At 53.4% G+C, this 12,876-nt stretch overlaps 1 protein-coding gene across 1 annotated transcript; it reads left to right on the forward strand.

Moving 5' to 3' along the window:
- Positions 1-7,197: 7,197 nt before the first annotated feature.
- LOC100281024 (VQ motif family protein) lies at positions 7,198-7,794 on the forward strand. The gene has a single exon (NM_001153943.2). The coding sequence runs from the start codon at positions 7,240-7,242 to the stop codon at positions 7,594-7,596; it is 357 nt and encodes a 118-aa protein (NP_001147415.2). The 5' UTR covers positions 7,198-7,239; the 3' UTR covers positions 7,597-7,794.
- The last annotated feature ends 5,082 nt before the right edge of the window (positions 7,795-12,876 follow it).

The following is a 12,876-nucleotide window of genomic DNA, read 5'->3' on the forward strand; positions in this document are numbered from 1 at the left end:
ACTGTGACCACCATCGTTTCAAGGGGGATCCCGTGCGCCTAGGGATGGCAACGGGGAATTCCCCGTCGGGTTTTAACTCCCCATCCCCGTCCCCGCGACGAAAATTTTTCCCCGCGGGGATCCCCACGAACGTTTGCGGGGGACATTTCTTCCCCATCCCCGTTACCCGCGGGAATAAATCCCCATCGGGGATCCCCGTACCCGCTTAAATTATAATTAGATCGTACTTCATTTGTTATTAATGTAAAACATTGTCACTTATACACATTGTTAGATGTAAAAATCATTATGTGTACATTAAAATGAACGCATTTGTACAACTAGTGATCTTTTGTCAAGATAATTATTTATTTCTATTATTAACTATTATATAAAAACATCGTCATATGTAAGTTTAACGGGTCCCGGCGGGGAACGGGGTACGGGGATGGGGAATGCTTCCCCATCCCCGTCCCCATTTACCCGTCGGGGGAGAAAATTTCCCCATTTACATCCCCGTGGGGGAAGAAATCTCCCCATCCCCGTCCCCTAATAGAGGAATTCCCCGCGGGGAATCGGGGATCGGGTCCCCATTGCCATCTCTACGTGCGCCTCCCCCCGCGCTCTTCTCTCGTGAAATCCCCCTCTGGCGCTCTTCCATTGTCCAATCCGCACGATCTTGCCTTGCACACTAAATCTCTTCTTCGTTTTCTCGCTGTGTAGCTTATCCAAATCCGCATCCCAATTGTCAGTCCATCCCTGTCTGGTGCCGCCCGCTCCCTGTCCCTGTCCGCCACAAACGGCCAGGCCCGTAACCGGCCAGACACACTTCATTCTAGTAAAAACTATCTTTGGAGGAGCCACTCTTGCCCGGATATATCTCAAAGAAATAGTCAGACTACATGACATTCCACGAAAGATAATGTCAGACAGGGGAACACAGTTCACCTCAAAATTCTGGATGAGTCTTCAGCAAGCTATGGGCACCAAGCTAGATTTCAGCACCGCTTACCATCCCCAGTCAGACGGACAGACAGAAAGAGTCAACAAAGTCCTCGAGGATTTGTTGAGGGCTTGTGTGTTGACCTTCGACAGGAACTGGGAGTCCAGTTTGCCGTATGCAGAGTTTTCTTATAACAACAGCTACCAGGCCAGTATCAAGATGTCACCTTTTGAAGCCTTGTATGGAAGGAAGTGCCAGACCCCTCTGATGTGGTCCAACGTAGGGGAAAGGACATTGAAGGGGCCTACTTTCATTAAGGAGGCAGAAACGAAAGTGCCCTAAACCACAAAAGACTACTCGAAGCTCAAAGTCGGCAGAAGAGTTACGCAGACAACAGAAGGAGAGAACTCAGTTTCGAGGAAGGAGATTTTGTCTACCTCAAGGTCTCCCCGATGCGTGGGGTCAAAAGATTCCAAGTTAAAGGAAAGTTGGCTCCGCGATTCGTCGGCCCCTATCCTATCATCGACAGAATAGGACCCGCAGCCTACCGCCTTCAATTACCGGAGTCCATATCAGATATCCACAATGTGTTTCATGTGTCTCAGCTCCGCAAATGCTTGAAAGTACTAGAGAGTCACCTCGCAGAAAAAACAGTTCAGATTCAGAAAGATCTGCAGTACCGAGAAAAGCCAGTGAAGATTTTCGATTCAGCCATCCGAAAGACCCGAAACTCAGAAGTAAGGTTCTGTAAAGTTCAGTGGAGCAGAGAAGGAGAAGAGGAGGCTACCTGGGAGAGTGAGGACTCTTTGAGGGAATACTCTTACCTTTTCTCGAACCCAACCTGAATCTTGAGGGCGAGATTCTTTTAAGTGGGGTAGGTTTGTAACATCCCAATTTTGATTTCCGAAGTTAGAACCCTAAACTCCTAACCCCCTTGATTATCTCCTAAGCCCCCATGAAGCATTTTATCCATCATATGCATACACCATGACTCCTTGTAGCATTTCACATATAGTATTTTATTTTTGGCACCTAGGAGATTAGGAGAATTATTGTTCAAAATAAAAAGGGATCAAGGAAAAAGAAAAAGAGAAATAGAAATAGAAAAAAAAGAAAAAGAAAATTTCTCCCCCCTCGGTTGGGCCGAATCCGGCCCAACTCTCTCTCTCCCACCCGCGCGTCGCGCTTCCCCCGCATGGCCCACGTGGCGCACCTCTCGCGCCCGCCTGCGCTCATGCCATCTCTCCTCCCCCCTCGCTGTCAGCCTAGCCCCACCCGTCAGTCGTGCCCGCCCTTTCCCCCTCGCGTTCGCCCTCTCTCTGGCAAGCGGGCCCCGCTTGTCAGCTCTCTCTCTCGCCCGTCATCGGCTATCGACACGATCACCGCCGCCCACCGCTCCGCCACATCCCCTCACCATTACTCGCCCACCAGCCGAATTGGCACCTTGCGCCTGCCCCGAGCCATCCCGTCACCACCGTCTGCCCGAGCCATCCCGTCGCCACCACTGTGCGCCATCATCGTCGCCGCGGCAAGCGTCGCCGGTGCTCACCACCTCCCACCTCTCCTCCCCCTCCCCGGCCGCCTATAAAAGGGACCGCCCGAGCTCCAGTTTTCTTCACACTAGCTTCGGCCACCTCTCTCACCCTTCCCCGAGCTCAATCGAGCCAGCGCGCCGCCCTCTTCCTCCGCTCCGGTGAGCCCTCCCTCCCTTCTATGGTAGCCTAGAGTCCAATTGGTTTGGCTCACGAGTTTCACCACTTCACCACGAACACAGCGCACCCTTTCCCTTCACCTATTACACCTGTAGGCCTCGCCGGCAACCTCACCGCCGCGGGCGCCCGCCAAGTCACCGCGGACCGACCGTTCTAAGCCCCCACCGACCAAATTCACCCCTCCACCATGACCCCCTATCCCCACCCGTGCTTCGCCACCTCCCCAACCGCCAGGAGCCGGGTCACCAGCGGAGAACCGTCGTCGAGCTCCGGCGGAGAACCACCGTCGAGCTCCAGCGGTCGGTTTCCTCTCGGCCGACCCCCCGTCACCCCCTAACGCCGTCCCCCCCCCTCGCTGGCATGTGGACCCGCGCCGACGGCGCCGTCCCCGCGCTGCTCCCGCTGGCGGGCCGAGCTGGGCCACGTGGCCGCGTGCGCCCCCCCGCCATTTAGCCAGGAAAATCCTTTTCCTTTTCTTTTTCCCATTTTCTTTTCCCATTTTCACATATATGTTTATATATTGATATTTTATGCACCAAAAATAGTCCAAATATTTTATATGGCACAAAATAATAATATTTAAAACTTGGCACACTTCACTAAGCCACCATGGTTGATGTAATGTTCATTGCATGTTTTTGCTAGGCGGGGAGGAATCCGATCCTCCGGAAATCGTAGCTCCGGAAGAAGGCCAGGAGCCTGACCTCTCAAAAATAGACCTTTCGTGCCAGGAGAACTTCGACGAAGGCAAGTCCATTCTTCCCTTGATGCATGAATTACCTATTCTTTCTACCACTGCCCAAGTCGGGATTAAGGGTTGGGTCCTTTGCATTGTGAGTAGAAAGATAGCCAGCATTAAAGAACATCTTTTGAGTACGAAATGTGGGTTGGGGGAAAAGGGTGGTGTTTATAAAAATGAGTAATGTTTTCAAAAAGTGTATGATAAAGGGTATTCACCCTTATCACCTTTTGAGTGGAATAATCAGGGACTCCCTAGTTTAGGGGAGGGCCTCAGGTGTTGGCTCAGCCGGGTTAGGTGTGAGCAGAAGGATTGTCCCCACATATAAGGACCGGTTTGTCATCCTTCACTACATGTACTCACTTTAAAGTACAACCACTCGAGACTGTATGGGCAGTCACTCAATCTGAACTTGTATGGTCCAAACCCCAGGGTTATGATGGCTAGGGAGCATCGGGAGGATAAGGAGGGGGAATGTTTTGTCCAGTTTGGGCATGGCAGTGGCCTGACTTCTTCCGGTATAACCGTTAAGGTGAGGACGTGCAAGGAAGGAAAGAGAGCCGAATTCAGGTCTCATTGGCCATGAGACCGCAGAGCCGGACTAGTGGGTAAAGTGTACCCCTCTGCATAGAGTTTGAAACCTATTCGAATAGTCCGTGTCCACTGGTATGGACGAGTCTGGTGTGGTATGACAATTAGTGTTTTGATCTCCGTTAACAGGGAAGTGTGGGTGTGGGTGTTTTTGGAAATGAAAAACAGTGCCACGGGAGCAGGAAGCTCAGTGGTGGTTGAGTGTGAAAATGTGCTACTTCTCTCTCTGGGGTAAACCATCAAAGTATTGCCTTTCTCTGAAAAAGAAGAGTGACTTTAGCTCCACCATATCAAGCATGTACTATATAGGTCCCTCTCTCTTTACGGGCGGGATGGGCTTGCAGAATAACTAGTGTATTCACCCAGATTTATTTATGTTTTTCAGTAGCTGAAGACTTCTTTTCCGCTATGTTCGACTAGAAGGGGTTGTGTATGCACCCAATCTGCCTGTGGCTTGGGCTAGATGATCTTCCACTGTGCTTTGTATTCCAGGTTCGCTAGAGCTTGTATTTTGGTATTGCAATAACTTTTATTCGAATCTTCGTACTATTTGAAGTAAGGAATGTGGTTACTAGTCTCCTGGAACTAGTAATTGTTTCACATTTGAGTCCCAAAGGATCGAGACGCTTCAGAAATTATGATCAAAGACTCCAAACATATTGTCAACTTAGAGCAAGGCGCCACCTCCACACCCGAGGTGCAACCCATTGCATTCAAAGCAACGGAAGAAAAGAAGGAAGTGTCTACACCAAATAGACTCCCAATCGACGCCTCCAAGCTGGACAATGAGAAAATGACTCTTGTCATCAAGAGCTTTCGACAAATCCTCAAGCAAAGAAAGAGGAAGGACTATAAATCCCACTACAAGAGGGTTTGCTACAGATGTGGTAAGTCCGGTAATTTCATTGCAAAATGTCCATATACTAGTGACAGTGACATGGACGATGCAAGAAAGGGAAGAAGAAGATGGAGAAGAAAAGATACTACAAGAAGAAGGGTGGCGAGGCGCACATGGGATGGGAATGGGACTTCGACAAGAGGTCCACCAACGAGGACGCCACCAACATCACTATCAACAAGGGACTTCTCTTCCCCAACATCGGCCACAAATGTCTCATGGCTAAGGACGACAAGAAGAAGAAGGTACATTCTAGAGATACCCACAAATACACTACTTTCGATGATGAGGGTAGCTCTAGTGATGATAATGATGATTTAACTTCTCTTTTTGCTAACCTTACTAAGGACCAAAATAAAAAGATAAGTGAATTGATAGAAACCATTAACGAGAAGGATGATCTCTTGGAATGCCAAGAGGACTTGCTCGTTAAGGAAAATAAAAATTTTGTTAAGTTGAAAAATGCTTATGGTCTTGTAGTAGAAAAATGTGAGAATTTGACTAAAGAGCTTAACATTAGCAATGTTTCAATTTATTGTCTTAGAACTGAGAATGATAATTTAATTCCTAATATAGAAGAATTGAATGCTAGTAATGTTTCTACATCTACCGTTGAGCATGTCACCATTTGAACTAGATGTAGAGATGTTAATATTGATGCTACGAATGATCACATTACTATGATTAAAAAATAAAATGATCACATAGCTAAGTTAAATGCTAAAATTGCCGAGCATGAGTTAGAAAATGAAAATTTTAAATTTGTTCGTAGCATGCTTTATAATGGGAGACGTCCTCGCATTAAGGATGGTGTTGGCTTCCAACAAGAGAATCAAAGCAACATCAAACTTAATGACTAGCTGGTCCTGTCGTGGCTGACGTGGGTCAATAGTACTGGATTGGGACCTCCGCCTCATAGGGTTGGTTGACAGAGAGTTGGTCGGCCACTCTATCTCATCGGTTTGCTAATCGGTAAGTGGATTGTTGAGAGTCTTGACCTTACTTTAGCCCCCGGTTGTCGGGTACCCTAGAAATACCTACCATAAATCAAAGAGAAAGGGAGCAGCACATGAAAAACAGAGTGCTTGCCTAGCGTTCATAGTTCAACGCCATGTATCTCGGTGCCGAGCCGGACGCTATTTCATGGACATATGTCATCGTCACGTACTCATGTGTGCCGTCAATATGGATCTGATCTCTCACCTCGGCATGGTAGGTCAGGGTGCCAAACCCAGGATAAAAAAAATAAAAAATGCCCAGAGATCCAAACTCGAACATTAAAAAAAAATCGGGATGACACTGCATGGTCATCTCTTTCTATTGTGAGTGAATGGAGCACCGCTGGCCTGGGGCGTTGACGAGACGACGCGTTTAGGCTCGAAGAAGCGTCAGCGTGGACAGGCGAAATATGGCACCTGAAAAGGCCCTGAGCCAGCAGCGGTGTTGTAGAGGCAGGCGTACCTGTCTCTAGTTTTCAGAGCATGCGGCCTGAGGCGGAAGCCGGAAGCGCACCATCGGCACGGCACGGCACGGCAGCTCAATTTGCCCGCCGTTGCTGGTGGTGGCCGTGGCGCCTGGGCCCGTTGACGCAGTCACGCAGTGGCTGGCTGCGCGTGGGCGGGATCCCATCCGACGGTAGAAACGAACAGAGAAACTAGTGTCGTTTTCCACACGAGGAAGGAATGCACAAAGCTGGGGACAGTGCAGACTAAAAAAACACCCACGTCCATGCCGGTAGTACGTCGCAGCACCGGGTGTCTTTACAGCTCCCGGCACAAAAAAATCGTGCTATATTTGGGAATGCCTGGTGGGCTGGTACTGTCAACTGTCATCACGGTGCTCTCACCTCCCAGCTTCCTGTTATATTATTTAGTCATTTTGCGAGAAAGCTTCAATTTTTTTTATAGATAGACGATACTACTACGTGATTGTGCAATGATAATCTCTTCTCGACTCCATCTCCAACTAGAAGGCAACGAATCCAAAAAGACAAAAATGGGGAAAAAACGAGCGAAGATAGGAACCAGGGAACCAGTTGAGAAAGCCAGGGGCCGGGCAGCCGCACGCGGACACGTCACACGTCGTCCTGGCAAGGCAGGCAGCCGCTGAGCCCTGGCCCGCGGTTAGGCCAGCCGGCCGTCCCGTTCGTCGGTCCGGCTGCACTTCCACGCCACGTTGACCACCGTCCCCACGTGTTCCATTGCACCCAGCCGCCCCCGTCTCTCGCTCAAAGCAGACTAGTCTCGCTGCGTGCACGCACGCACGCACGCACGCGGTGTGAAACGGAAGAAAAACCCCACCGCCTATTTATACCGCGCGTGCTGAGCTCTCGCCATCGGCAAGCGAAAGGAGCGCAGAGTTTCCACATTGTAGTACCATGGACCGCGGCATCAAGAGGAGCGTCGCGGCAGCGGGCGGCGGCCCGCCACCGCCCAAGGTGTACCGCGTGGAGCCCAGGGACTTCCGGGAGCTCGTGCAGAGGCTCACGGGCGCCGGTACGCCCGCCGCCGCCGCCGCTCCGGGGCCGGCGCACCGGAGGGCGACGCTGAAGCCGGCCATGGCCGCGGAGAGCAGGCGCGCACAGGCCGCTGCGGCCGTGCCCGTGGCGGCCGGGGCAGAGCAGTTCGACTACGCGGCGTCATGGTTCTCCGCGCCGCTGCTGAGCCCCGGGTACGGCGCGCCGGGCTTCGGAGGCGGCCACCAGCACCAGGGGAACACTGGCTCTCTGTTTTAGGGCCCTAGGTAGAAACAGAGTCCCTGTATAGCTCCGTCGTCACTTGTTCGTGCTTCTCTGGCTCTTTTTGTCTTGCGTTTCGGGCATGACTATACATACACAACCTTCTTGCGCCGCGTATAAAATTCGACCAAGAAGTTATACGGGTAGTGTTCATTTCTGTATTTTCTGATAGAACGATAAATAAATCTGTTTTTTTATCCTCTTTGTTGCCTCTGTTAAGTATGCATCTTCACTTTTTTTGGTAGAGCATGTAATCGTTCCATCGTTTCTGGCTCCATCCAGCGGTTGCCAAGCATTTGTTGATCAGTGCGGTTAGGAACCGCTCATATAGGCCCGAATATTTTGTATTTTAGTTATTTTTTAAAAAAAATACGTTTAAAAACTTAGAAGATTTAATTTCGGTTTTTCGACCCTAAGCTCGTCATCATAGGTCATGGCGTCGAGACAACACGTCTCGGCGTCACAAATCTTGACAAGGATGCTGATGCGATAGCTCACGTAGCATCCTATCTCGGCGCCACAAATCTTAGCATTAAGCTAGGACTTAAGCACCGGCCATCATCTCTCCCATTTTTCTCACGAACCACGCTCCTCCGCCGTGCCCGCGCCGAGGCAACACATGCCAGCGTCACAAATTCAACCTCTGCAAATGTAATGAGACAAATAAATTTGTAAAGTTAGGATAAATAATTGTACAAGCGAAACCAACATGTCCTTTTTCTCACTCACTTCCACTAAGACAACCAGCAAGATTTCCCAACATCTGTTTCTCGGTTCTAGCCGCCTCCCATTCTCTTGCATCCTGTGCTCTATTCTCATTTGTCGCCTTCAACCTCTGGTCTGCACGCATCGAGCTGTCAAACCACATTGATTTCGCGAACCTACGTATGTCCTGTCTAGGATCTTTAGGGTGTGTTTGGTTGTAATGACAGACCGGGATGTGTCGGCGTTTCGACCCCGGGGGGTCCCTGGACCGACGAGTAAATTGTCGCTGCGTGTCCCAGCCCAGATGGGTCGGCGCGAGATGTAACACAAGGGGGAAAACAGTAAGGGGAACCGCGGCCTCGTGTTGTCCTGCGCCCAGGACGGATGCGCTTGCAGTAGGGGGTTACAAGCGTTCGCGAGGGAGAGAGAGAGAGCGAGAGCCTTGTGCGTCGGCCCGTTCTCCCGCGCGGCCACCTTCACGTGCGAGGGCCCTGGACCTTCCTTTTATAGATGTAAGGAGAGGGTCCAGGTGTACAACGGGGAGCGTAGCAATGCGCTAACGTGTCTAGCGGGGAGGAGCCAGAGCCCTCTGTACATGCCGACGTGGCTGTTGGAGAGGTGTTGTTGCCCTGTTCATGTGATGTCGTGGCCGTCGGAGGAGCGCTTGAGCCCTGTGGAAGCACAGCTGTCGGGGCTGTCGGATCCTTGCTGACGTCTCCTTGCTTCCGTAAGGGGCTGAGAACCGCCGTCGTCATGGAGCACGCGGGGTGCCATCATTACCTGTTTTACCGGGGCGAGCCAGATGTGACGCCGGTCTTGTTCCCCGTAGCCTGAGCTAGCTAGGGGTAGGGTAATGATGGCCCCCTGTGACGTGGTCGGTCCGAGCCCGAGGTCGGACGAGGCGGTGACTCCTCCGAGGTCGAAGCTGAGTCTGAGCCCTGGGGTCGGGCGTGTCATCGGTCTTGACTGAGGGTTGATGTAGGTCTCGGGAGAAGACATCCGGAGGAACCGTTGTCCGCCCCGAGGCTATCTTAGCCAGCTCGTCCGTAGTCTCGTTGTATCGTCGGGCGATGTGGTTGAGCTCGAGCCCGTAGAACTTGTCCTCCAGGCACTGAACCTCATCGCAGTAGGCTTCCATCTTCGGGTCGCGGCAATGGGAGTTCTTCATGACTTGGTCGATGACAAGCTGCGATTCGCCCCGAGCGTCGAGGCGCCGGACCCCTAGCTCGATGACGATGCGCAACCCGTTAACCAGAGCCTCGTACTCGGCCACGTTGTTGGACGCCGGGAAATGGAATTGTAGCACGTAGCGGAGGTGCTTCCCGAGGGGTGAGTTGAAGAGCAGGCCCGCGCCCGCTCCTGTTTTCATCAACGACCCGTCGAAAAAACATGGTCCAGAGTTCCGGTTGGATCGGAGCTGCTGGAAGCTGGGTGTTGACCCATTCAGCCACAAAGTCTGCGAGGACTTGGGACTTGATGGCCTTCCGAGGGGCGAGCAAGATTGTCTTGCCCATGATCTCCACCGCCCACTTCGCAATCCTACCCGAGGCCTCTCGGCATTGGATGATCTCCCCCAGGGGGAAGGATGACATCACAGTCACCGGATGAGACTCGAAGTAGTGTCGCAACTTTCGCCGCGTCAGAATTACTGCGTACAGTAGCTTCTGGATTTGTGGGTAGCGGATTTTGGTTTCGGACAGTACTTCACTGATGAAGTAGACCGGCCTCTGGACGGGCAATGCGTGCCCCTCTTCTCGTCTCTCAACTACGATCGCGGCGCTGACCACCTAAGTGGTAGCGGCGACGTAGATCAAGAGGGCTTTTCCGGCAGCGGGGGGCACCAAGATGGGCGCGCTTGTGAGGAGTGCCTTTAGGTTCCCGAGGGCTTCCTCGGCCTCGGGGGTCCAAGTGAAGCGTGCGGTCTTTCTTAAGAGGCGGTACAGAGGTAGGCCTCTTTCGCCGAGGCGCGAGATGAAACGGCTCAGAGCTGCAAGGCATCCCATGACCCTCTGTACTCCTTTCAAGTCCTTGATGGGGCCCATGTTGGTGATGGCCGCGATTTTCTCCGGGTTGGCCTTGATGCCCCGCTCGGAGACGATGAACCCCAGGAGCTTGCCTCGGGGGACTCCGAAGACACAATTCTCGGGATTGAGTTTTACGCCTTTCGTCTTGAGACACTTGAATGTCGTTTCGAGGTCGGAGAGGAGGTCAGAGGCTTTCCTCGTCTTGACTACGATGTCATCGACGTAAGCCTCGACCGTTCGACCAATGTGCTCTCCGAACACGTGGTTCATGCACCTTTGGTATGTAGCACCCGCATTCCTCAAACCGAATGGCATAGTAACGTAGCAGTACATGCCAAAAGGTGTGATGAAAGAAGTCACGAGCTGGTCGGACTCTTTCATCCTGATTTGGTGATACCCTGAGTAGGCATCGAGGAAAGGCTGGGTTTCGCACTCAACAGTGGAATCCACGATTTGATCGATGCGAGGCAGAGGGTAGGGAACTTTCGGACATGCTTTGTTTAGACCAGTGTAATCTACACACATCCGCCATTTCCCGCCTTTCTTTCTCACAAGCACAGGGTTGGCTAGCCATTCGGGATGGAATACCTCTTTGATGAACCCTGCAGCCATCAACTTGTGGATCTCCTCGCCTATGGCTCTGCGCTTTTCTTCGTCGAATCGGCGCAGAGGCTGCTTCACGGGTCGGGCTCCAGCTCGAATATCCAGCGAGTGCTCGGCGACATCCCTCGGTATGCCAGGCATGTCCAAGGGACTCCACGCAAAAACCTCGGTGTTCACGCGGAGAAAGTCGACGAGCACTGTTTCCTATTTGGGGTCGAGCTCGGAGCCGATCCGGACTTGCTTGGAGGTGTCATTGCAGAGGTCGAGAGGGATGAACTTAACCGTCTCAGCTGGCTCGAAGTTGCCGGCGTGGCGCTTCGCATCTGGCACCTCCTCGAAGAGTTTCTCCAGGTCGGCGATGAGGGCCTCGGATTCGGCGAGGGCCTCGGCGTACTCCAAGCACTCCACGTCGCATTCGTACGCGTGTCGGTACGTGGAGCCGACGGTGATGACCCCGTTGGGGCCCGACATCTTGAGCTTGAGGTAGGTGTAGTTGGGGACGGCCATGAACTTGGCATAGCATGGTCTCCCCAACACTGCGTGGTAGGTTCCTCAGAACCTGACCACCTCGAACGTGAGGGTTTCTTTTTGAAAGTTGGAGGGAGTCCCGAAGCAGACGGGCAGATCGAGTTGCCCAAGGGGCTGGACGCGCTTCCCGGGGATGATCCCGTGAAAAGGCGCCGCGCCGGCCCGGATCGTGGATAGATCGATCTGCAGGAGCCCGAGGGTCTCGGCGTAGATGATGTTGAGGCTGCTGCCTCCGTCCATGAGGACCTTGGTAAGCCTGACGTTGCCGATAACGGGATCGACAACGAGCGGGTACTTTCTCGGGCTCGGCACGCGGTCGGGGTGGTCGCCTTGGTCGAAGGTGATGGGCTTGTCGGACCAGTCTAGGTAGACTAGCGCCGCCACCTTCACCGAACAGACCTCCCAGCGCTCTTGCTTGCGGTGCCGAGCCGAGGCGTTCGCCACTTGCCCACCGTAGATCATGAAGCAGCCATGGACCTCGGGGAACTCTTGTGCCTTGTGGCCCTCCTTCTTATCATTGTCGCGGGCTCTGCCACCTTCCGCCGGTGGCCCGGCCTTGTGGAAGTAGCGCCGAAGCATGACACACTCCTCAAGGGTGTGCTTGACGGGACCCTGATGATAGGGGCACGACTCCTTGAGCATCTTGTCGGACAAGTTGGCGCCTCCGGGAGGCTTCCGAGGGTTCCTGTGCTCGGCGGCGGCGACTAGGTCTGCGTCGGCGGCGTCGCGTTTCGCTTGGGCAGCTCGGTGCGCTGCTTCGAGAATCAACAGATGTATTCCTGCAGGGATTCTCCCGGCTGCTGGCGGCAGCTTCGGAGATCCCAGGAGTTCCCAGCGCGCACATATGTGCCCTGGAAGTTGCCAGCGAAGGCTTTGACCAGGTCGTCCCAGTGGGAGATCTGCGCAGGTGGCAGATGCTCCAGCCAGGCTCGGGCGGCGTCGGAGAGGAACAGGGGGAGGTTGCGGATGATGAGGTTGTCATCGTCCATTCCACCCAGCTGGCAGGCCAGCCGGTAGTCCGCGAGCCACAGTTCCGGCCTTGTCTCCCTCGAGTACTTGGTAATGGTAGTCGGGGTTCGGAACCGGGTCGGGAACGACGCTCGTCGTATGGCCCGGCTGAAAGCTTGCGGACCGGGTGGTTCAGGCGAGGGGCTCCGATCCTCCCCGCTATCGTAGCGTCCCCCATGCCTGGGGTGGTAGCCTCGGCGCACCTTATCATCGAGGTGGGCTCGACGGTCGCGGCGGTGGTGCTCGTTGCCGAGGCGTCCCGGGGCCGCAGGTGCTGTGTCCCGCGTGCGCCTAGTCTGGACCGAGGCTTCCCGCATGAATCGGGAAGTCGCGGCGCGATGCTCCGGGGGGTACCCTTGCCTCCGAGAGGCAGAGCTTTCGGCCCGTCGGACCGCGACATCCTCCAGGA

This window comes from Zea mays, chromosome 1 (assembly GCF_902167145.1).
Source record: "Zea mays cultivar B73 chromosome 1, Zm-B73-REFERENCE-NAM-5.0, whole genome shotgun sequence".
Lineage (NCBI taxonomy): Eukaryota > Viridiplantae > Streptophyta > Magnoliopsida > Poales > Poaceae > Zea > Zea mays.